Genomic DNA, 22,343 nt, shown 5'->3' with positions numbered 1-22,343 from the left:
TCTCTAAAATTGGGCTAAGGAGAAACCTAAACTACTTTGAGTTTTTTTTTCTTCTTTTCTTTTCTCTCTCTCCCTCAGCAGCATTACATAAACCTCAGAAAATCTGTTGAAAATAAACCATCTGATTGCGCTCCAGCGGCTCCAGCGGTTGCAGCGGGTGGTTTTTGTGGGCAGAGCGCGTTTGGTTCTCATTAGATCGTCTCGACACTGACCCAATGCCCCATCTCCAGTAATATGAAACCGTAGCTCTGGCAGCTAGGCGCACTGCGCGGAAGAGAGCCGAACAGATGCAGTCTGCACCGCTTTCACTGCCCGGTCCGCGGGACTGACTGCGCTGCCGCACACAGCACCAGACGCTGCGCGCTTTAAGCCAGACGGTGCCACATGGCCAGGGAGTAATGTTCGCGGGCACAGGTGATACACCTGCGTAGTCGTCTCTGAGGGATTATTTGTGCTTTTGTTTTTCCCTCCACACCCCATCCATCCATCCACACCCTCCGGAGGTGTGATATCGCAAGTCATGGTGTGCTGTCAGACTCCCAGAAGTTTACGAAGAGGCGAGCGGGGCTTCGCTCCTCTGCTGGCGGCGCTGCTCGGCATTCTGGTCGCGGGGATGCAACAGACCAGCGCCTTCCCCTCCTGGATGTTAGAGGTATGCTGTGACTGCAACCGTGAAGTCCAATATATTGCATAATTTGTCCTGTTCAAATAATAGAAGTAAAAGTTGGCTGTTAGTTATTTAAAACACACGCACACACACACACACACATACACACACATACACACACACACACAACTTCATTTGAATTTCACTGATTTGCCCGAAGAAGATGCATTATGGTGTTGCTTGATCCCATTTTAAATGATAAAAACACACTTTTTAATTCGGCATTGTTGTTATTTGACGAGGCAGGACTTTCAAACAGTAGGCTGACGCATTTTTCTAAGCAGCATATAGTCGTGAACCAATTATAATGAAATGATAATGTGATACTCGGATACACCTTAAGTATAGGTAAAGATTGTGTACAGTACAATTAAAATATAATCTATTCCTATTTTATGTAGTTTGATCGTATCAGGATGAGGTCAGATCTAGAAAGAACTAAATCAATGATTTTTTTCAAAGTATAGCAGCACCATTCACACTATTTTTTTCCTGACCTGTCCATGTAATTTCAATCATTTCACCAGTAATCCTAAAACGTATAATTAGGTGGACGTCGTCACGTAGAATCACTCGGTCACAGTGTGGCAACGCATTTCATATCCAATTAATGTTCAGTTATAAAAGCACAGAAGTTGGACGAAAACCATAATTAGATTAGGCAATGGAATGGATCCATGTTGAACAAAATCTTTAGTCAATTGGATAAATGTGCTCCTCCAGACTGCCTCCCCACCCACTGCCATACAGAGCCTGAGGGATTGCTTTCTGTCATTTTCCTTGCCACACACTCTCATTATGTGTCAATCAGGACTGCTGCTGAGGATTACATAACTGCATTTATAGCTTCGACCAGAATGAATTACAGCAGAAGTAAAAGTCTAAATTACTCTAAATCGATTGCTGAGTGAATAAAGTGAGGTCAAAATGCAGTCAAAGAGCATTTCAATGTATATTCGTTTATGCATAAAAACCAATATACTGAACAATTATGTTAACATAATTGGTCAGTACTGTATATTGAAAAATTAACAACTTTCATAATTCAAAATTGAGAGATGTATCAGAAGATGCATGACAACATATTTATGTATTACACTATATACCATTAATTAACACTGTTCCATCAATGCGGACAATCTAGTTTTTATACCTGCAATCTGTGACATTGTCAGAATGTTTAATTTGTTAAATTACGCACAAGAAGGAGTTTTTTTTTTTCTCTGAAAACTAAGGATGGAAATCATAATCCTTGTTTTAACACTCGTGGACTGAGGTTAAAGTCTTCCAGACTCCACCCCCCCCCCCCCCCCCCCCCTCCGGGATCCGTCCTCAGATCTTTTGCCCTCAGAGTCTGCACTCACCACTGGCTTCAAGGTTTAGTCTGGAGCGTTTGTTTTCGGGCCCTCATGGTTTATGGTTCATCTCTATTTGTGCCAAAGTCTGACAGGAGATTTGCAGGGAAAATAACAAGACGGGACAGTGAAAGAACTGCACTGGCTCCGCTACATTAAACACTTCATAAATCACGGGACACAGGCCTCCGGTGTGTTCAGTAAAGGTCAGGAAGAGCAACTGTTGTATAAAACAATGGCCAGTGCGTTGCAATGCAATGCAGAGATATTCTAATTACCATCAGAGCAAGAGAGGCCATCAAGTTCAACAGCGGTGCGGGACAGTCTGCCAGACGGCCTGCCACCGTTTCACTATTTTTGTCAGGAAATGAAGGAAGTACTGCTTCCATTTGTCTTGCCCGGTCGAAGCAGGAACAGGAACCAGAGCGTAGGGAGTAGAATACAAAGTGAAGGGAGTGCCTTGGATGTTTCTGCTCTCCATCTTCAGTGCTTTCCCTGCCAAGTAAGACAACATGCACTGGAGCATTTGTTGCATATCTCTGAATCAAAGACAGATCTTTCTACTATATGCTACTTGCACATTTGAATTTGGTCAAATTATCAAATGACCAACATTTGTATAATTTTGAACAACAGATATGTTTTTCTTGCTTATATATTGTCGCTGCAATGATCTTCTCCCTAGTGTATAAATCATAGCGTGGTATGGTCGTATCCATCATGGAGGCCTTGGTGTGCTTAAAGTTAACCAGATTTTATTAGATGTCGTCTGACCATGTTCGCAGGTAATAGCCGTTAAAGTCGTTCTTAATGAACATTTCAGGTGACGAAAAGCCAGCTAGACGTTGAGGCGCGATGAATCGCACAAATGGGGACATTCGACAACCACACATCCTTTCCGTCAGTGTTGCACGCGGTCGGTCGGTCGTTCGTTCCTCGGCATCATCAGATTCTCGTGAGACCACAAAAACTGTTTTAGTATTAAAATTACTGACACCAAAAATGTTTGGCTCGCGTTCACTGGCCGCTCACATAGAAGGCCTCTGCTTCTTAAAGCCCCCTAATCTTTCAGTCACAGTCACTAATGGCAATAGTTGTGTGAGAGAAGCTTAAAACAAACTTCTTTCTCTCACACACACACACACACACACACACACACACACACACACACACACCTGGCCAGACGCTGTATAAAGGGAGCGTTTTGTTTGATTGTCTGCTTTGAAAGCACTTTAGATTCTGAAAGGTCTAGTTCCCGACGGCGTCAGACAATTGAACGTCACGTTAATCTGAAGCATATTGAGGCCTTCACACTTCTCATTGCAACCTGTTCGTGGTTGGCATGCTCTCTTTAACCCCTCACACCGTACTCCTGATTTACAGTGGTGACGCTCGTCAGTCTGCGAGCACATAGTTACGGTTCAAGTATGCCGTGGGCCATTGCAAAATAAATCAAGAGTTTGTGGTATATGAGCAGTGGTATGTCGCTTCTACATTTTTCTGTCTTTATGCATGGTCCCTTTAATCTCTTTTAAATGTATCCGTTAGGACAGGAAGCCGACCTGCTCTAAGGCACAGAACGGGCTCTTTGGGTCAGAGTGTTCAAGTGTTGGAAAGTGGATTTATTACTTAAACCCGTCTCCATGAAAAATGATAGATTTTTATCAACTGATGGGATCACTATTATGGAATATCACAGCCAAGGAAAACCACAGCCTCAGTCACAGAATGTTAATGAAAGCAATAAAACGCAAAGCACACACAGGCGGCCTTTCAAAGCCATAAAAATGCCAGCTGTTATGATTTGGAATCGACGTTGCCCATCCCCAAAGGGACATCAGACACAACTTATCTGTGAAAAGGCCCATTCTTTATGTTTGGAACGCACTTTTACTGCTGACCACGTCCTGTTTCCATGAGACGTTACGCGCAAACATTCAAACGCAAGGCACTGAAATAGCAGCAACTGTAGCGAGGCTGCAACTGTCAAGATTGCAAATGGAGTTCACGTCGGAGCGAGGTGATTAAAGAAAGGTTTTTCTTTGTCCAAGGAAGAAGCTTACACCACTGTGCTGCTCATCGGGATCCGCAAAGAGGCCCGGTCACAAGTACTTCACCTCTCCAGGAACAAGCGCTACACCCTCACCCCGGAGATGCTCAAGTGGGACAAGTTCAAGCTGACATACAAGTATTCCTTTGCAATTCTTCCTCTAGTCAGTACAACAGCAAAGTGCAGTCATAGAAAATGGTGGGGGGAAATGGGACACAAATGGTTCAAAAAAGCAGAGAGAGTTGGTGTTGGTTTTAGCAGGAAAACACAAGCACATATATTTATTTTCAGTTGAAGACGTTCATTAAATCATGCAGCTCGAAGTAAAAGGGCTTGTCGAAGGTCGTAGGACTCACAAAAGTTACTTGATGAACTCGGCGTAAAGTGATGGAGTGTATGGACCCACATTGCAAATGCTCGGTTACGCAATTTGGATCGACTAAAATGTTCGGGGAAGATCCAGTGACACTTTGTTCTTTCCGGACCTCTAAAAAACTGATCCGAGGAAGATTGGGTAGACCAAAACAAATGTAACTGCGTGAGTCTCTTTCATATTGACAGTGGATGTGACCAACCGATCACCATCTGATTAGTATTAAAAGTATCCATTATCAGTCTAACCCTCGCCAAGATATAAGAGTAATGGAGCTGTACTTTTAGCAGTGCTTGCGGGAATTCTGTCTGAACAGTAGCCATTGTGTTTTGGCAGATTCTCTCCCCCCTTTGCTGTAGAAGAATGTGTGTAGAGACCAGCAATAACTACGTAATACTGTTGTTTCTGAGCAGGTTGCTCTCCTTCCCCACAAACTTGATCAATGCCAGCGACACGCGCCGAGGCATCGCCAAGGCTTTTGGCATGTGGAGCGACGTCTCTCCGTTCAGCTTCAGAGAGGTGCCAGCTGACCAAGAAGCAGACATGAAGATTGGTGGGTACTCTGCATGTGACTCCGTCGATCCCCGACAGATGTTCCCCTCTCTCTCTTTCTCTCTCTCTCTCTTTCTCTCTCTCCGCAGAGATGAATTTTGCCTCCAAACCTATTAAATCACACCGCCGCTATATTACTGACTGTATTACTGAGCTTAGAGTCAGCGTGATTCACAAATTGTAAGTGATAAAGAAAAGGAAAATGAAACTCTTAACCACTTCCATACACGTCAGCCTACAGCGAAGCGGCCCACATTATGTTTAATCAAGCCCTTTGGGCGCAAACTCCAGGGTCCTGCGTAAATTGTCAGTGACAGCGAGAGGAACGGTTGTCGTCCTGCGAGCTGAAGGCTGAAGAAAAAGCTCTGCCTTTTGTCATTCATCATCCCCCTGCTGTTGTCTGCACAGAGCAGAAATAATGGCATGAGGGTTTCCCTCCTCGGCTCTGAGGTATGTCTCTCTCTCTCTCCCCTTCTGTCTTGGCAGGCTTCTACCCCGCCAACCACACCGACTGTCTGGAGTCCTACTTGCACCATTGTTTCGACGGCATCACAGGAGAATTGGCTCACGCGTTCTTCCCGCCAACTGGCGAGATCCACTTCGACGACCACGAATACTGGATTCTGGGAAACATGCGCTTTAGCTGGAAGAAAGGCATGCGTCTTCAGCTTGTTTGTTGAAAACTGCTACTATTTAACCCCTTGTGCAGATTGGAAGCTGGTCAGCCCGTTGGGCTGCAGGGCAGCTGAAAGAGAAAATAATCAAAACGGTATCTGTGTGTTGCAGGGGTGTGGCTGACGGATCTCGTCCACGTGGCAACTCACGAAATTGGCCACTCCCTGGGACTTATGCATTCCTTAGACCCGAAAGCTATAATGCACCTGAATGCGACTCTGACAGGGCGCAAGCTGATCACACAGGATGATGTGTGGGGCTTGCACCGCCTCTACGGTATGTTCACAAGCCTTCCTACTTCTCCACCGGAACACAAATGGGAAAAAAGCTCTTCCATTCTTGTGGCTTTGACAACTGTGAATACATCCACCGATGTTGTCGGGACACAGGATGTCGAGAAGCAGTAAGTCGAAAGCAAATGGACTCAATGGGTCTTGAAGACTCCTTGATTCTCCAAAAAATAGTGAACCATCGTCCTCAAGACCTAAAGAAGCATGCCGAGTTCTCATGCTGGGGTCAAACTACATAAATGGCCTAATCGTCTAACAAAAAGGCTTGTAAGTCATAAGACAACTGCTGCAGATTCTGAGACGCCTCACAGCAGTTTGACAGCCTCTACAACGGGTTCCACGATGTTGGCCCGAAACACGCCAAAGTGAAAGAGGAATGGTGCCGTTGGTGGAACAGCACCACCTTCCCGATCGTCTCAACGCCACGAAAGTCATGAAAAGATGGCAAACTACAGATGTCTCTTAACCAAGTCTTTAAGTGATGTCTTCATCTGACACATTCCAAAAGGTTAAGAATATTGTGTGGTCTGATCCCAGTATGAGAAGGATTACGTCTGTGAAAGGACCAGCTGTAGACAACCTCTCAAAATCTAATCCAAATCTTGGCCACAGCTCCCAGAACGTGGACCACAGTTTGTCTTTGACGACTGACACTAATGAATGTTGTACAAACTGCTCATGAGTCACCATTAGCATGTATTAAGATGAGTCATTTTCAATGGAAGCAAAGATCAGGGGTCCGAATACTTTTGCTGCTGACTTGTCTGATCCTCCTCTTCTTCGCTCCGTCTGCCCCTCTTTCCTCCAGGATGTTTGGACCGGTTATTTATCTGTCCGGCCTGGGCTCGGAAAGGCTATTGCGACAGCAAGCGTAAGCTGATGCAGAAGCACTGCCCCGCCAGCTGTGATTTCTGTTACGGTAAGAACGAAAAAGAAACGTCTGAGTTTTCTCTCAATTGAGCAGCTCAAGGAGCTGCTGTGAACCGTTTGCCAATGGAGCAACGGGAGCCAACAGGTCCAGCAGTGCAGAGCGGCGATGGGGATTTTAGAATAATCTGATTTGAAGGGAGATCACACTCGCCACTGGAAGAGTTTGTCTTTGGTTCTGGAGACGACCAGCGCCCCCAGGGAGGAAACGTGTGTGTTTTAGCCCAGAACACTGACAGAGCAAAGCAGGTGCCTGTTGATTGCCGTCATTGACGTCACATGTGCAGTCCAACGGCCTGAGCCCCTCCAGGTTCACGGCGGGGTGCGCCAGCGCTCAGGTCTCCCGATGCACATAAGGAAATGGATCCGCTTAACCATCGCAGCCCATAGACTGCTGTGGCGTTTGCGTTTCGTCAGCAACTAGGGTCAGTGTGGAGAGAGGCAAGAGGATACGATTCCTGGCTCGCAGTAATCTGTTCCTCATTGTTGATTGGGAGACGTTGTACGGCTGTGGAAAATTCCTGAGCGACTCCAAACCGCTGGAATTTCAGACTGTGGCTTGAGGGTTAGAGACACACAAGGTCAATTTGGATTTTTGCGGCATTAACGAGAGCGACTGTTTTTTAGGCAGACTCTTTGAGTTGATCACAAGGAGGCCTGTTGTGTTTGTGTTCGTCAGAAACCAGATGGGAGAGATTATACTGATAAGACAGCCGCGGCGCCGGCAGCTCAGGGGTTGTGAAAAGCCCAATTAAGTGGCGCGATGAGGTCTGGATCAAAAATGTTCACAAGTCATCAGAGTTTCGGGCGAGGGAAAAGCTGGAATGTATCCAGATTGATAAACACACAGGTGTAGGATCTTCTTTTTTCTTCTTCATTGCTCTCAGATGATTGATTTAAAAACATCTCAAAAGGGTCTGATCTTTGTTTGTCTCAGATTGGAGCATCAGCTTAAGTATTTCCCTTTCATCTCTTCAGAATTCCCTTTTCCCACTGTGGCTCCCACCCAGACGCCCCCGAGGACCAAACACAAGCTGGTCGTCGAGGGCAAGAAGCTCACTTTTCGTTGTGGGAAAAAAATTGCATCGAAGAAAGGCAAAGTATAGTGAGTATCTCTCTCTCTCTTTGTCTCTCCCTACACAGTACATTTTACTAAAATTGGAGAAAAAAAGGTACTCATTTGGTCCTAAATAGTCTAAATAGAGTCAAATCTACTATAGTGTTCATATTTAACTTTACATGATGATAATTTACTAGAATTGGATTCAACTCTAACTAGAACTCTAGTTAGAGTTGAATTCTATTTAGAATTCTAAATAGAATTGGATTCAACTCTAAATAGAATTATATAAAGAATATGGAATCCAATTCCATATAGAATTCTATTTAGAGTTGAATTCGATATAGAATTGGATTCGACTCCCTTCAGCTCTCTTCCGCTCCACAAACTGTCATAAACTCGTTCCAGTGTAGTGAGAGGATTCATGGCGGCGGAAACGGAACTTATGAACCGTCGTGGGCGTGGTCACGCTGGTTTACTACGATAGATTCTATTCTGAATATTTGCTCCTATACTCTACTGGCTACGGCTAGTAATCACGCGACAAAATGATGAAATATTACTCCTTTAGTGGAAAATAATAGTAATCCCGGAAAAATGACTCCCTCGTTTTTCCTGTGTAATCCGTCACCCTGTTTCACTGAGCATCTAACGTGCGACCCTTGTTTCAGCTGGTACAAGGACGGCGAGCTGCTGGAGTACTCTCACCCCAACTACATCTCCTTGAAAGACGACCACATCACCATCGTGGCCAACGCCATCAACGAAGGCACGTACACCTGCATTGTGAAGAAAAAAGACAAAGTCCTCACAAACTACTCGTGGAGGGTGCGCGTGCGCTTCTGAGGGGCCTCTGCGCACTGAACAGGACGCACACGCACATAGATACACACACACACACACACACACAGTCACATTGGGGCAGTTTTTTTTTTTTTAAAGGAATAAAGAAAGGAAAAGTGTCTTCCTGTACCTTTCACATCTATCTGCCATTGTGTAAATGTCTGCAAATAATAAATGATCCATGACGAGTACAATTCTAGTGGAAATACCAGCAGACTGTAAAAAGGTGTTTCTGACGGACGCTGCGGTTTTCTTTTTATGTGGTGATGAAAGGTTTTGGATGCTAACGTCCACTCTGGGTTCAGAGTCTGGATTTGTTCTTCAGAGCTCTCGCCTCTGAAGCAGTAATGGTCCGAGGCCACCTGAGTGGTTCCTCCCCCCCAGCAAAACTAATTAGATTATGCAATGAAGTCTCATCCAAAAATAATGTACCCTAAAAGTCTGTTTGTTTAGGGGTCTCAACAATTTACAGGAGCCATTGCTTCTGGATAATTCACACATCGACCAAACTAAACGACTTAAGCCGGCGGAAGCGATGCGGTCGACATCCTTCGGAACCATTTGAGCCTGAAGCCTCGCATGAAGCCAGCGGCCTGCCACCCCAGGGAGCGAGCAGTCAGCTCCACGAGCAGTTCATTCAACACACATCAGGTGTGATGTTCTGCATTATGTCTCTGGTGGGCAGGCATTTATTTATATATATATATATATATATATATATATATATATATATATATATATATATATAATACACATATATATATTCATACATACATACACAAATCAGATAAATAAACATTTAGAGTTGGCTTTACACTTCACAAGTTTTCTGCGCTTGCTTGTTCCTGCGAAAGTGGTCTCGATGGGAACAAAAGTGTTCTATGCTGTTTGTTTGTCTTGGCATCAAAATCAAAATAATTTATTGGTTTGGTTCTGAAGTCGCAGAGCCATATAAAAACAACAGCAGAGCTAAGTCTGGGCCTCTTTTCTCCCTGAAAGAACAAAGTACTGAGACAAAGTGTGCAGTGCAAAGAATGACATCACTTTTGGACAGCGACTACCAAGTTGGGTTCAAAGCTGCATTTCTTTTTTAAGGCTCGGCTTCCCTTCATTTCTTTCCTCCTCTGGCAGTGTGCGGTTGTGTTTGCATAATTTGGACAGAGTTTATAAATATAGGGAAAACGGCAGACAAAATAAAGTTTGAAACTTTATTTCTTACAAAAACATCGTCTCTTCCCCCACCATCAAGTGACATTGACAGTCCTAAGTAAACTTCTCGCATAATGCTGGATGGAAAACACAGCCAATGCTGCATCATTATACAGTAGCTCAGGCAGCCAGGAAATACCAGCCGTTTAGAAACTCTGCTCCTCTCATGACATAAAAAGGAGAAAATAAAACAAAAGTCAAACATGAGAGCTAAACTTCTAACAGATGTATGGTCGAGTCAAGTCTCTTCTTTAAAAGCTAGAATGGTCATATTTAAAAAATAAACGTTTGAGAAGCCGAAAGACGTCAAGCGACAATTCTGAAGATTCAACACATTGGAGCCACCATGTCTTGCGGTGAGAAAGTCCTGACTATCCTGGTAACAGTTGCAAATGTTCAGATGTTCATCTGGTTCAAAGCTGTATACCAGTGACACCGTCCCGATTCCAAAAAAGGAACAACAAGTCCCAGATCTCTCTGCTCTCGCTCTCTCAGTTAGACCGCCAGGCGTCCTGCAGCTTCGGGCTCAGAACTTGAGGCTGAATCCTGGACCGACTGCAGACGCTCCCTGGTTGCTGGTCGTCAGGTGGAAGCCTGTGTCTTTTAGGTCGTCGTCGCCGGCCTGAAGAGGTTATGGAAACACCGTTAACTTGTGGTTTAGGAGCCAGTCGGTCTTCTTCCATTTTTTACATATTTATTATAGAAACGCCACAACACTGAAACCCTTTGAAAAACGTTGAAAACAAAAAACCCCGAACGATTCCGAGACGGATTGATTGTATTCTATACAAGTCTGCAGGAACATGTTTATTATTCATAGTTATTTTCTCCCGGTTTAAAATGTACCAGTTGGCTGCGCAAGCTTTTCCAGAAAAATAAAGCAGAGAAAAACAAACCCAAACTTTTGGGCATGACAAAAGGCAAATATTAAAATCATATTGAAATACATCAGCCTCTAGCTTCTGGGTGGGTAGGACCACTGCTGAAGAAATTACGGACTGAAGGGCGCTCATCATGGAAAACACAAGGAGGAAATACCCGGACACAAAGCAGAAGCCTGTAGGTCTGTAATCTATTTACCATATACGCGTTCGGAAAGCCTGGTAGCTGTATGTAATGGAGAAAGTGGAGCTTAATGTCCTTACCAGTTGACTGTAGCCCAGTCCTCCCTCGGGCGGACGAGGACTGGTGCCTCTCTTCACCCTCTGCTGCTCACTCTTGGCCGGCCAGGTGGGGAACATGGACGGGTCGATGGGCAACGGCGTCTCGCGGAAGTACTCGTGCTTGAGCCCCTCGTCCGATAAAATCCTCTTGCTGGGGCAGTAGGTGAGGAATCTGGGAAACAGACGGTGCTCGCGTTCATATGGAGATGCCAATGCACTTCAGACACGTTTCAACACAGAAGCAGGGGTAACAGGAGGCTTACATTGTAGCGTGGACTTTTATTCTTTTTCACAGAAACGTCTGTGTGTAGTGTGATGAGAAAAAGAAGAAAAAAAAACACCACATTTTTTTCATATCAGCTGCATTAACTTAACTAAATCTAGACAGGCAATCTGGACACAAGATGCAGGCCAGACCCGAGGGGCCACTGGGTTTGTGCGAGGAGTCCTAATTAGTTTTGACAGGATCAACACGGCACAACGGGGAGCTGCACAACGGTGATAACTGGCTTTTCAAAAAGTGCCAAATCGAAATCTTCCATGTGCGAGTGGGAGAAATTACTTAACAGCAGCATGAAAAGATTTTGCTGAACAAATTGTCTTTGTATTTTATTGCGGAAAGAATCTCTGAGAAGGAGTTTCTGGATGAGATTAGACTGATACACGGGGCCAATACTGGACTGGACAATCCTATGTCTGTTGACTGACTGACTCCAACAGTGTTGAGGAACGCGGTCTCTTCCTGTAACTGTGAACGTACGCCTCCATACGGACCTGTTAATACCTGGGACGTAAACCAGCAGTATTCTGGGTCTTGAGGTCCAGGATAATATTTGACTGACAACATTTTGACACGTCTTACAGTTTAAAGTAGTAAATAAAGCAAATTCTGGACACCAAAAGTCCCTCATTCCTCAAACACTTTCCTACACGGGGGTGTGATGTTTCAAACAGCTCTGTGATGTCAACCTGCCTGAACTACAAACCTGCTCTCACTTCCTTTCAAAACAGCCCCCCCCCCCCCCCTTCCACCCCCAAGGTAGGAATCTGTCCCTGGGTAAACGCATCGTGAGTCTTCTGACAGCTGGAAGGTTGCAGCTGCACTGGACAGGTGCCAAACTTCCAGTGAACCACGAGCCCTGCGCGCTGGACATGCTGTTGTCATCCTCTGCAGCTGTTAGGTTTTCATTTACAGGTGGAGGTTAAAGGCTCTCTGGTGGGTAAAGGTCCCCATGAGAGTCAAGAAGCTGCTAAACAATTCTGATCTACGGAATGTGCAACAAAAAAAGAAGTATGAGCCTCATTACTCTGTGTGAAAACTATTTTCCGTATTAAATGGGTTTTCAAGAACATTTTCCATTTTCCTGTGGAGCATCACCATAGTGAGTGTGAACTGCTGCTTTGGCAAGCTGACGAATGACCAGTCCGCTACCGTTGTCATGTTTTAAGTCCGCTCGCCAGAAACGTGCCGACTGACTAGGAAGAGCGAGAAAGAGCAACGGTACTCAGAAAAGGGCAACAATGGGTTTGTCCAAGTCAGGCAATTTCCACTGGGGGAGTTGCTTGGATTGTTCTAATTTACTGGAACAAATATGCTATTGTGTACTCATCAGGCCGCGGGAGCGTGGTCGCACACACAGACTGAAGAACAGTTGGAATAGCTGGTGCAGCGCGTGTGAGGTGCAATGCGGTGTGCGTGGAATGAGACAGCCCTCAAGAATCCTACTTGTTCATGAGGTCAAAGCCTTGATCCGAGAGCAGCGCCCCGAAGCGCTTCCGCAGATGGTTGTAGGGATACTCTGTGAAAGTCATCTTCTTCACAGCGGGCAGCTCATTGTAGCCGGGCCAGATCTTCTCGCTGGGCGACCCCAAGTCCTACAGACAAGCGCACACATACAAACAAGTCAGCAGACAGCATATTGTTAGTGCAAGGAGAGATGGATATGAGATATTTCCACCTTGGCGAAAGCGTTCATCGACCACAGACATGGCAATAAACCAGTCCTAAGTACATTTCAGTACTTCGATTTATAACTGGTAAAGACTGTAGGATGACTTGGGAGGCCTGAATGACATCAGTTCCCGAAGCTGTCATGCTTTAAGCAGATCCTAAGCAGGGCCGACCCGTTATAGCGTCTCCTCCCCTCAGCTGTGTCCTCAGCGTCTAAACTTGTGTGTCTGCGCCGGAGAACCAGAGAGAACACTCGGTTAAAAAAAGTTCTTCTCTCAGTTCCTTTGTTGCTCTTGCCTGAATTTCTGTGGCACGAAGGTTAATTTCTCTTCTGCATTCCCGTTTGTATCGTTTCCTGATTGCTTTCAAAAAAGGTGTCGGAGCCGTGTGTTACTGCTGATCCGCGCACACACCACTACTGTTCCAGCTTCACAATAAAAGTTTTCCATTTGGGAACAGGCAGGTTGCTTTTATGGTCGTAAAGCAATACTGCTCTTCAAGGAGAGAAAACAGGTCCAACCAACAAGACACGGACACATTTAGCTCTATTTACACAGTTTATATCGTTGCAGGGAGGAAAAGTATGAACAGCAACGGCCACAGAGCCGAAAATGGCTGCAGGAAATCTGACAGTCCTATTTCCGACGACTCTAATATGTCACCAAGGTAAACGTCTTTACCTTGCTGTGCTGTGCAGTGGAAAAAAGGATCACACTGTGCCAGAGGGGCTTGACTGCTCGTGGCTGATCTATAAAAAATATTATATATAGAGCGCTTTCTTCAGTCTCATAATAACTTCATGAGCTGGGTTAACGTCTACCAACAGCTCCACCCTGTGGTGCACTACAGATCTCCACGCTTACCTCCTCTGACAGACGGCACACTCAAAAGATTTACAGCCTCTCAACCTAAGGGCTTTGCCCTCTGCGGCGAGGATTTACTTCAATTTATAAAGGAAAATGAGGGCATTTACCTTAAAAACCTTGTTAATTTGGTCGATTTCAGATTTTCCAGGGAAAAGAGGTTTCTGGGTGAGGAGCTCGCCAAATATGCAGCCCACTGACCACATGTCCACAGCTGTGGAGTACTCCTGTGGAGAGACGAACAAACACAGTGGCAGTCCGCAGAAACACAAAGTAGACAGTCTGTCTGGCAAGTTTCAACATTTTCAAAGTGGATGTGCTGCTGGACTGGTATCGTCTGTAAATTATATACGGTAACTCTTAAATAGCGTTTCAGTGGTATTTGGCATGTTAAAAACTATTCTTACTTGGGAATACATCTTTGGCCAAACCCCCTCAATCAAGATGGTGTCACTAAAAAACATCGCCTTAGTATTTGTGCGTGCGTTTTTCATGTGAAGTGGAATTCTCACCTTGGCTCCGAGCAGCAGCTCTGGTGATCGGTACCACAGGGTCACCACTACAGGGGTGTAGGGCTTCAGGGGGGAGCCGTACTCCCGGGCCAAACCAAAGTCGCCAATCTACAGTGTGGGACGGTAAGCTCACGTTACCACCAGTCAAATTAATTTGGGCTAAAAGACCAATGCCTCAGCATTAATAGGATTCCTCCATTAGTGTTTATTTCATGATCCCCTGACGTCTCAGAGGAGATCAAATACTGCAATGTCTTTCATTTGAAAATCTACAATTCAATGTTTCTATTCAACTTGACAAATGTCTGTAAAAACCTTGTTTATTCACACTTGGAGACTCATGGCTGCCGTTCATTTCACCAAATAATTCATGCTCTAATTGATTTAGAAATCGTGTGTGGTTTGTGCAACTGTGTTGTATTGCTGCCAGCTCGGGATTAAAAGATCCTGATGGATTAAAAGATCCTGCTGAATTAAAAGAATCCCTTTTCAGAGTCTCTGTACAAAAAGAAAGACGAAGGAAATATAATTGATTCGGCTTTTTTTCTTCTTGAGACAACTAAATGAAAAAGAAAATCTGACATCACATCATTCACACAATCTGCTATATTCTAAATCTCCTGTAATAAAGTGTGACAACAGCATACATGGGTGGCATGCGATTGTCTGTGTCCAATATCCAGTTACATTGCTTAAATACATTAATCTGTGATGTTTATTGCATTCCAACCCAACTGACTTCATCTGCCTCATCTACTTCAAATTAATGATTGTTTTACCTTTTCCAGAAAGCCAATCATCAACTCCCAGAGCTCTGTACATCTTGACCTTTTAAATCAAAGGAGTGTGTGGCTATCTGCAGATTGATTATATCTAGCAGAAAAACGTGTCCCTGCCAACTATCAATGGCCGCGTTTCCCAGATTCATTCTTAGGGACTTAAGAAGGCTCGAAAGACGGTTCGGCTCAGAAGGAGCGCTAAGATACGAGTGTTTCCCAGACACTTAAGTGCCTTCTTAAGATCTCGTCAAACAAGCTTCCTAAGACGCTCTTAGTGGGAGCTGTCCACCGCCGTGTTGCTGAAACTAAATCAATCGATGCCAGGTTAATCGATCACGCCCCACTTTATCAGCGCACATTCATCATTATGCATGGTTTTAGTATTCGGCTGCAGTGAGCGTTTGGTCGCTAAGAAGGCTGTTAAGAGTGGGTCAGACTGATCTTACGTTTGCTTCTTAGTAAAAGATTGTCTTAAGCAAAGAACGACTCTGGGAAACACGTCGTTCTTTCACAGCGCTCTTAGAGCGCTCCTAAGAAGCTCTTAGCGCTTAAGAGCGTCTTAACGAATCTGGGAAACGCGGCCAATGGCTGTGGACTCCCTGAGCTACCTTCACGGACCCCAGAGAGAGCACTTGTTGTTTGTTTGCATACTGTACCTTGAGGATACCCTTGTGGCTCAGCAGCAGGTTGGACGTCTTTAGATCACGGTGGAGAATCCAGTTGTCGTGGAGATGTCGGACACCTCTCAACAGCTGAATCATCAGAGTCTTTACTTCACCTGAAAGAGAGGCGCCACGCGTTAACAGAGCTGTTGGGAGGCGGAGGGTTTAAATTCAAAGATGTGCACAAAGGAAAACAACAGGTCTCCCTTTACCTGGCAGGAAGGGCTGCTTCATGGTTTCCATCAGACTCTTCAGGTCATGTTCCACGTAGTTCATCACAATGTAGATCTTGTCCATGTTGCTTCCAACAACTATTTCCTAATATAGAGCAAAAGCAAACAGTTTGATTTTGCGACAACACTCGACAATAAATGAGGTGAATACGCAAATTAGTAATTTTCAAGTTCTCTCACCCTCACTGTGACGATGTTCGGGTGCTGAGCTTTCAGGATTGTGTTGATTTCTCTCAAAGACGTGATGGGGAAGCCCTCCTTCTCCTTCTCCATCTTCAACCTCTTCAAGGCCACAATTTCATCTGCAAACAGGAGTGTGCGTTCATTGTTTCACCGATAAACACGTGTAAAAGCGCAAAGAGCAGATGGACCCTCCAGGTTTGGTTTGCATACCCGTCTTTTTGTCTTTGGCTCTGTACACCACACCGTAGGTTCCCTCTTCTATGCGGTTCAGGCACTGGAATTCCTCAACACTGCGACAACCCTGACAAATGACACACAATGTGATTGAAGAACCTCAACATGCTGATGACTCGCATCACATCAGTGGCTGAGCTGGATGAACATTAGAGTTACATTGGTACCGACCTGCAGAGCGGGCAGATATTTGGGCAGCTCCTTCTTCAGTTCCACGGGTGAAATTGGGGGCGAATCCGGGATATAATTCTCTTCGGGGGTCAGGGAGCGAGAATGAGTTTGAGATTGAGGGGTGGGGTCACCTTCTCCTACGTCATCCTCTTCTTCCTCATCATCCTCCTCTTCCTCCTCATCCTCCTCACCCTCCTCCTCTTCCTCATCCCCCTCTTCCCCCTCCATGTCCTCGCCGCTCTCCTCGGAGTCGTGATCGAAGCGGGACTCTGGCACTGTGAGGTGAAGCGTGAAATCAGCTCAGTGTCGGTAAGTGCAATTTGAGTTGGGAGAATTTGGGCAGGAAGAGGTCAAAACTTTAATAATAAATAAATAAAAACTTTATAGGATCTATACTTGGACACAGATTGAACCTTCCAGAACCCTGCAGAGATAAATCCTTGAAATGGCATTTTATTAACCTCCAAGAGAATAAATATAAATTAACTCCCAGATATTTAGCAGACAAAGCTAAGCTTTTACTGCTCCAACTGCTATTCAGGCACTCTCTCCACTGGCCACACAACTCTTACTTCTAAAGTGGTTTCCAGACAAACACCGTTTACACGCAAACGTTTTAACAACACTCAAAGCAAATATCGACAATTCAGCAGCGCATCATTTGAGTCATGAGAGCAACTACGCAAAAGTGCACTTGGATAATGACTTTAAAAGTTCAGGAAACAATCACAGAATTGGAAACAAGTGACATGTTGACCTACCTGCAGGTATGTGGTTTCCATTTTCTCTCTCATCCTCAAATTCTTCCACTGACTGCTCGTCCTCGCTCACATCCTCTGAAATGGTGGAAGCCACCGAGTTAAACCCGTGATGCGGAGTAACTGGACCTGACTCGGCGACAGAAGCCTCAGCAGGGGAGCAGTTTTCGACAGTTTTACCTGCACTCTGCTCCGACCTTCCCGAGCCCGAAACGGACTCCCCTTCCTCTTCTTCCCCCTCAGTCTGGCTGCTGGACTCCTCGTTGTTGTCGTCGTCCTCTTCGTCGGAGCCTGAGCCTGATGCTGGACGAGGTGAATAAGATGCAGTTTTGAGTCCGATTATCATAAGAGGTGAACGTGTACTAACGAAGGCCGTCCTTCCAAGAGGTGTTAGCCCTTTATATGTGTTAATTATGTATCATGGCCATGTCTGTAGGTTTTATAAGCCTTTACCAATGGACGATTCTCCTGAGCTGGTCTTTCTTTCGCTGTCACTAATGTCCTGGAGGTCAGCGAGCAGGTCTTTTCCCTCTGGCTTCTCCTCCTTTGATGCTGCAGACAAACGCAGTGTGAGTTATGTTGAAATTGGGGGTTTTGATAACCGTGAAAAATAAAATATTGATAATACACAAATAGACCTGTGACATGCTTACAGACTCTACACATTCTTACACGCATATTTGAAGTGTTATTCATTTGGCGAAATTCATTTAATTTATTTCTCTATATATTGTAGTAATATTGTTATAGTGAATAATTTGGGCCACTGTAATCATGTAGTAATAATCTGACAAAGACAGCCGCAGCTCAAACAATCATGATCTTGGGGAAATTGATACACTGCACAGTGCAGGGTTGAGCATAAATATAATAAACTCAAACAGAAATGTGTTTTTAGAAACTGTGAAATTCTAATCAATAGATGTATAAACTCACGTGCACTTTTTCGTGGTTCGCTGAAGTCAGATCTGTCCCGTGGAACGCGGGTGGGACTTCGGCTGTGGTGGCTTTGTTTTGGCTTGTCGCCATACTCATCTTGGAGCATCCGATGGTGGGACGGCACTGTGGACAGGACAGTCTCTTATTAATCCACGCCGCAGATCCACAGGCTTTAAAAACAACCGTTTTGGATTTTGAGCTTTGGGAAATTGTTGAAACATTTTTGGCAATGTTTTATTGCTTTCTTTTTGCAGAGTGACATGAGAAGATGAATATCAAATCGTATGCCTGTATGGCAACTACAAAGCTGTAATTGTGACATGTTTAGCCTAGCTTCGCATAAAGACTATAGTCAGAGAGAAAGCACTAGCCTGGCTACATCCAAGATGGAGAAAAAAAAAAATGTCCAGGTGTTTTTTGTTCCTTCACCAACCTTCTCGTCGACCATCTCGCTCTTTGCGCCGCTCCTCGGCCCTCCTCTCCCGCTCCTTCAGCTCACGTTGCTCTTTTTGCTGTTCGCGGAGCTTTCGGTCTCGTTCGCGCTGGCGCTCCAGCTGTTCCAGCCGGTCCCTGTGGTCCAAAAAAAACCCAGGAGAATCCAATCGGGGTCTGTCCAGACAACCAAAAGCCCAATCTCGTCAATGCTTGTTTATTTGGAGTCTGGGTTGTTAAAGTGTGTTCTACTCAAACATACAGTTAGTTGGTTAGTGGCTGCAGCAGTGCTTTGTCATATCACAGTAGTACTTAATGACTGATATATTGCAGTAACATAATCCAAATGTGTCCGTTGAGTTCCACTTGAGGCTGCATTGTTTACATACTTTACACTTGATAATAAATTGCTTATAAAAGAAAACACATGTACAATCTTACAACCTGCACTTGACAGAGAGAAAAGTCAAATTAAACTATGTTGATGTATAGACAATTACTGTTTAGTCACTTGAGATACTTTGTACAGTACATCACATTTACATGGACAACTAGAGCCCCGAAGCTATAGATTTGAAGGAAAAAGAAAATAAATTCAGATCGATTTCATGTTGCTCAAAGACTTTGATATGCTGACAACTTGAATACATACTCCAACAAAACAGGCTTTTAAAAACATGAATACCGAATAAACTCAAGTGGAAATCAATAGAACAAATACTTCTGTGCATTATTTATTGAAAGATAATCCAATATGCCACACTTTTCCAGGTGCCGGTGCTCACCTTTCTCTGCGTGAATGAGCTCTAGCCTGTTCTCTCCGTTTTTGTCTCTCCCAGTCTCGCCGGGCTTTGTCTTCCTCCCACTGACGCTTCCTGCGCTCGTTCTCGCGCTCTTTTTCTTTGTCTTTGGGTCGCACTTGTTTCCCTGCTGTAAACGTAAAAAGACAGGAGTGGAAGCAAAAATGTTGTATGATGTTGCTACAAAACACACTTGTGTTTATAATATTAAGTCGCACTTCCACACCTCCTTCTGCGGAGTTACTGCGATGACGTCTTTTATCTTTTCTCTTCTCCTCCTTTCTGTGGTGAGACTTGTCTTTTCTTGCTATTTGCTGTGGAGGCTTGATGGCTAATGAGTCATCTTCCTCGCCCCTGTATGAAAGTAAAGAAAACACTGTGAGACTCTAAAGTGTCAGCGATATCGCGTTGCATCACATTTTTAAACCATAACAAACATACTTTGGTGATTTTTGTTTTGTTGACATGTTTTTTTTTTTGCAAATGGGCTACAACTGCATTTCTTTGTACATCCGTGTTGCATAATGACAACGAATGATCCTTGAATCCTTAAGTACTACATGTACACTACTTACGCCGTAAAAATACACTCATGTTCGTTTCTTATGGTTTTAAATACCTGTCCTCTGTAGAGTCCTCCCGTGTGTACGGGGAATTACGAATTGTTATTTCCATCTTTTGATCCCGTAATTCTCCTTCCTCCGGAGTGTCTCGTTTGGCTTCCCGATCATCCGACTGTGGAACAAGGCCCTGAGTGAACTGTGGAAAACATAGTAATAATGAGGCATAGTACCAGTTTCAATTGTGTTGTCGGATAAATTGTATTTCTTGTAAGTGAAGCAAACTGGCCAAAATGCCCTCAGATAAGGAATACAATTACAAGCCTATTTGGAATGTAGCCAACACTATTCAATGTCTTAGAAAATATATATTAATACATCAAAAATATGTATCGTTCCCACGAGAACTGTTTCAATGTGCTTGAATCAGCATTTAGAGAATTATTAAACTCTTATTCATTAAAGTTAACCAACACATCACACAAATGTATACATCTTAGAATTATAAGATTACCATGAATAAAATATATGCAGTTTGAATAAGTATATGTAAGACTACATGTATTACACAATCGCCCTTTCCAATCATTTACAATGTAGGGGTCATTTGGGATTTCAATAAAATTTGGAATACTTTACATTTTTCTGGCGCTTGGGATCGGTTCTCTCTTCTAATTCTCTTCTGCGCTTTTTCTCCTGTAGGATTTCGTCGAGAGTTTTTACTTTCCAGGTTCCCTTTTCGTCCCCCATCAGCGTCCACTCTCCACCGCCTGCTCCACACACACACACACACACACACTTATTATATGTGGCTGACACTTGTCGGTCATATATATATATATATATATATATATATATATATATATATATATATATATATAGATAGATATAGATATAGATATAGATATGCTGTCAAAAGAAAACACTGGTACATATAATGACTACGTGCAGGTTGTCAATACAAGAAATTATAACATATTTAAGTTACCCTTCAAGATCTAAGACTGTGAGAGAACGATGTAAATCAGCAGTTAATAAAATAACCGTAGAGTGATATTGAGACCTTCACCTAAAAGATGATACTTGTTCCACTCTATTACTGATTATTCAGCCTCCATCTAACCAAATGCCTAATGTCTAACCAAATCAAAATGCGACAAATTCCAAACACTTCTCCTGCAAACGATCAATACATCTGTCAATAATAACCATCCAGTTAATTTAGACGCACATTTCGCATGTAGCCTCATTGAGGTATTGTTGTGAAGCTAAAGTTCACATCAAGCTAGCTAGAAGTTGCAGCGCACTAGCTAGCTCGACGCTAACAGGCCAGTGGAGACGTAGCTAACGTTACCCCGCTGGTTCAACGTTGTGGCTGAAACAAACCAGTGGCTGATTTGTAGGGTGCCAATGTGGCCGCAAATTCAGCGAAAATGAAGATGAAAGATTTACTTATGACGTGAAACTGCTGTGGGAGTCCAACGGTCTGCGCTAACACATTAGCTAGTAAAAGTTAGCTCGGAAAAATTAGCATGGTCGACTGTTGCTAAACAACTTCTGTAGCTAATTACGTGATTTTAACGGGAATAGTTAGTACAGCGGGCAGAGCAATAATCTGAAGAACCTGTGGCCGTGTCCGGAGCTGTACTTAAAGGCATGTGTACAGAAAAGGGTGACATTAACCAGCGAGCAGGTGAAATGGTTAAACGAACCTGATGTATGCGCAGCGGTATTATGGCACACCGGAAGTCTGAAGACGAGAGTAACGTCTGCAAAAGGTCCGACGTGAAACAACGACATAATTATATCATTATAACATAGCATAACAATAATGTTTTAGTAGATAAAAAAAATATTGTGTAAACTTAATGAAAAAAACACAAAGCAAAAGTATCCTTGTAGTAAAATACTGTGTATTTTCCTCTTCGTTTTGAAGAATAGTTTTCTGTGGGTTAGAAATAATCTCTTCATCACTCTTCTGGGTTTTACTGAGGAATAGTTAAATTACTCTTTGTTAGATGGCATTGCTCCTTGTCAACTTAAAAGGCTGTAAATCAAAGCTGCAGAAGAGGCCTTGGAAGTTCCTTTAAAGACTCAAATTG

At 44.0% G+C, this 22,343-nt stretch overlaps 2 protein-coding genes across 5 annotated transcripts; one reads left to right on the top strand and one right to left on the bottom strand.

Moving 5' to 3' along the window:
• The first annotated feature begins 284 nt into the window (after positions 1-284).
• On the top strand, positions 285-9,038 carry mmp23ba (matrix metallopeptidase 23ba). The gene is made up of 8 exons (XM_068597989.1): positions 285-652; positions 4,074-4,210; positions 4,859-4,998; positions 5,484-5,651; positions 5,784-5,948; positions 6,771-6,881; positions 7,868-7,994; positions 8,621-9,038. The coding sequence occupies exons 1-8, from the start codon at positions 521-523 to the stop codon at positions 8,793-8,795; spliced, it is 1,155 nt and encodes a 384-aa protein (XP_068454090.1). The 5' UTR covers positions 285-520; the 3' UTR covers positions 8,796-9,038.
• A 948-nt stretch (positions 9,039-9,986) lies between these two features.
• Positions 9,987-21,996, bottom strand: cdk11b (cyclin dependent kinase 11B). 4 transcript variants are annotated; one of them, XM_068597395.1, is made up of 20 exons: positions 21,954-21,996; positions 20,881-21,011; positions 20,301-20,440; positions 19,908-20,035; positions 19,667-19,811; positions 18,883-19,058; positions 18,447-18,572; positions 17,964-18,062; positions 17,691-17,813; positions 17,514-17,588; positions 16,753-17,027; positions 16,558-16,648; positions 16,345-16,466; positions 16,144-16,249; positions 15,926-16,047; positions 14,491-14,598; positions 14,089-14,205; positions 12,891-13,039; positions 11,147-11,336; positions 9,987-10,623 (listed from the first exon to the last, which is right to left on the bottom strand). In XM_068597395.1, exons 2-20 carry the CDS (start codon positions 20,989-20,991, stop codon positions 10,528-10,530), a joined length of 2,499 nt encoding a protein of 832 aa, XP_068453496.1. In that variant the 5' UTR covers positions 20,992-21,011; positions 21,954-21,996; the 3' UTR covers positions 9,987-10,527. The 4 variants fall into 4 exon arrangements, with proteins under 4 accessions (XP_068453496.1, XP_068453495.1, XP_068453494.1 ...); XM_068597394.1 differs by having other exon boundaries at positions 18,883-19,019; positions 21,866-21,955; XM_068597393.1 differs by having other exon boundaries at positions 21,866-21,954.
• Positions 21,997-22,343: the final 347 nt, after the last annotated feature.

This window comes from Clinocottus analis, unplaced genomic scaffold, assembly GCF_023055335.1.
Source record: "Clinocottus analis isolate CAN_PGR_092001 unplaced genomic scaffold, fCliAna1.0.p SCAF_4, whole genome shotgun sequence".
Lineage (NCBI taxonomy): Eukaryota > Metazoa > Chordata > Actinopteri > Perciformes > Cottidae > Clinocottus > Clinocottus analis.
Note: the sequence above shows the minus strand (reverse complement) of the source record. Positions and strands in the feature narration are given on the sequence as shown.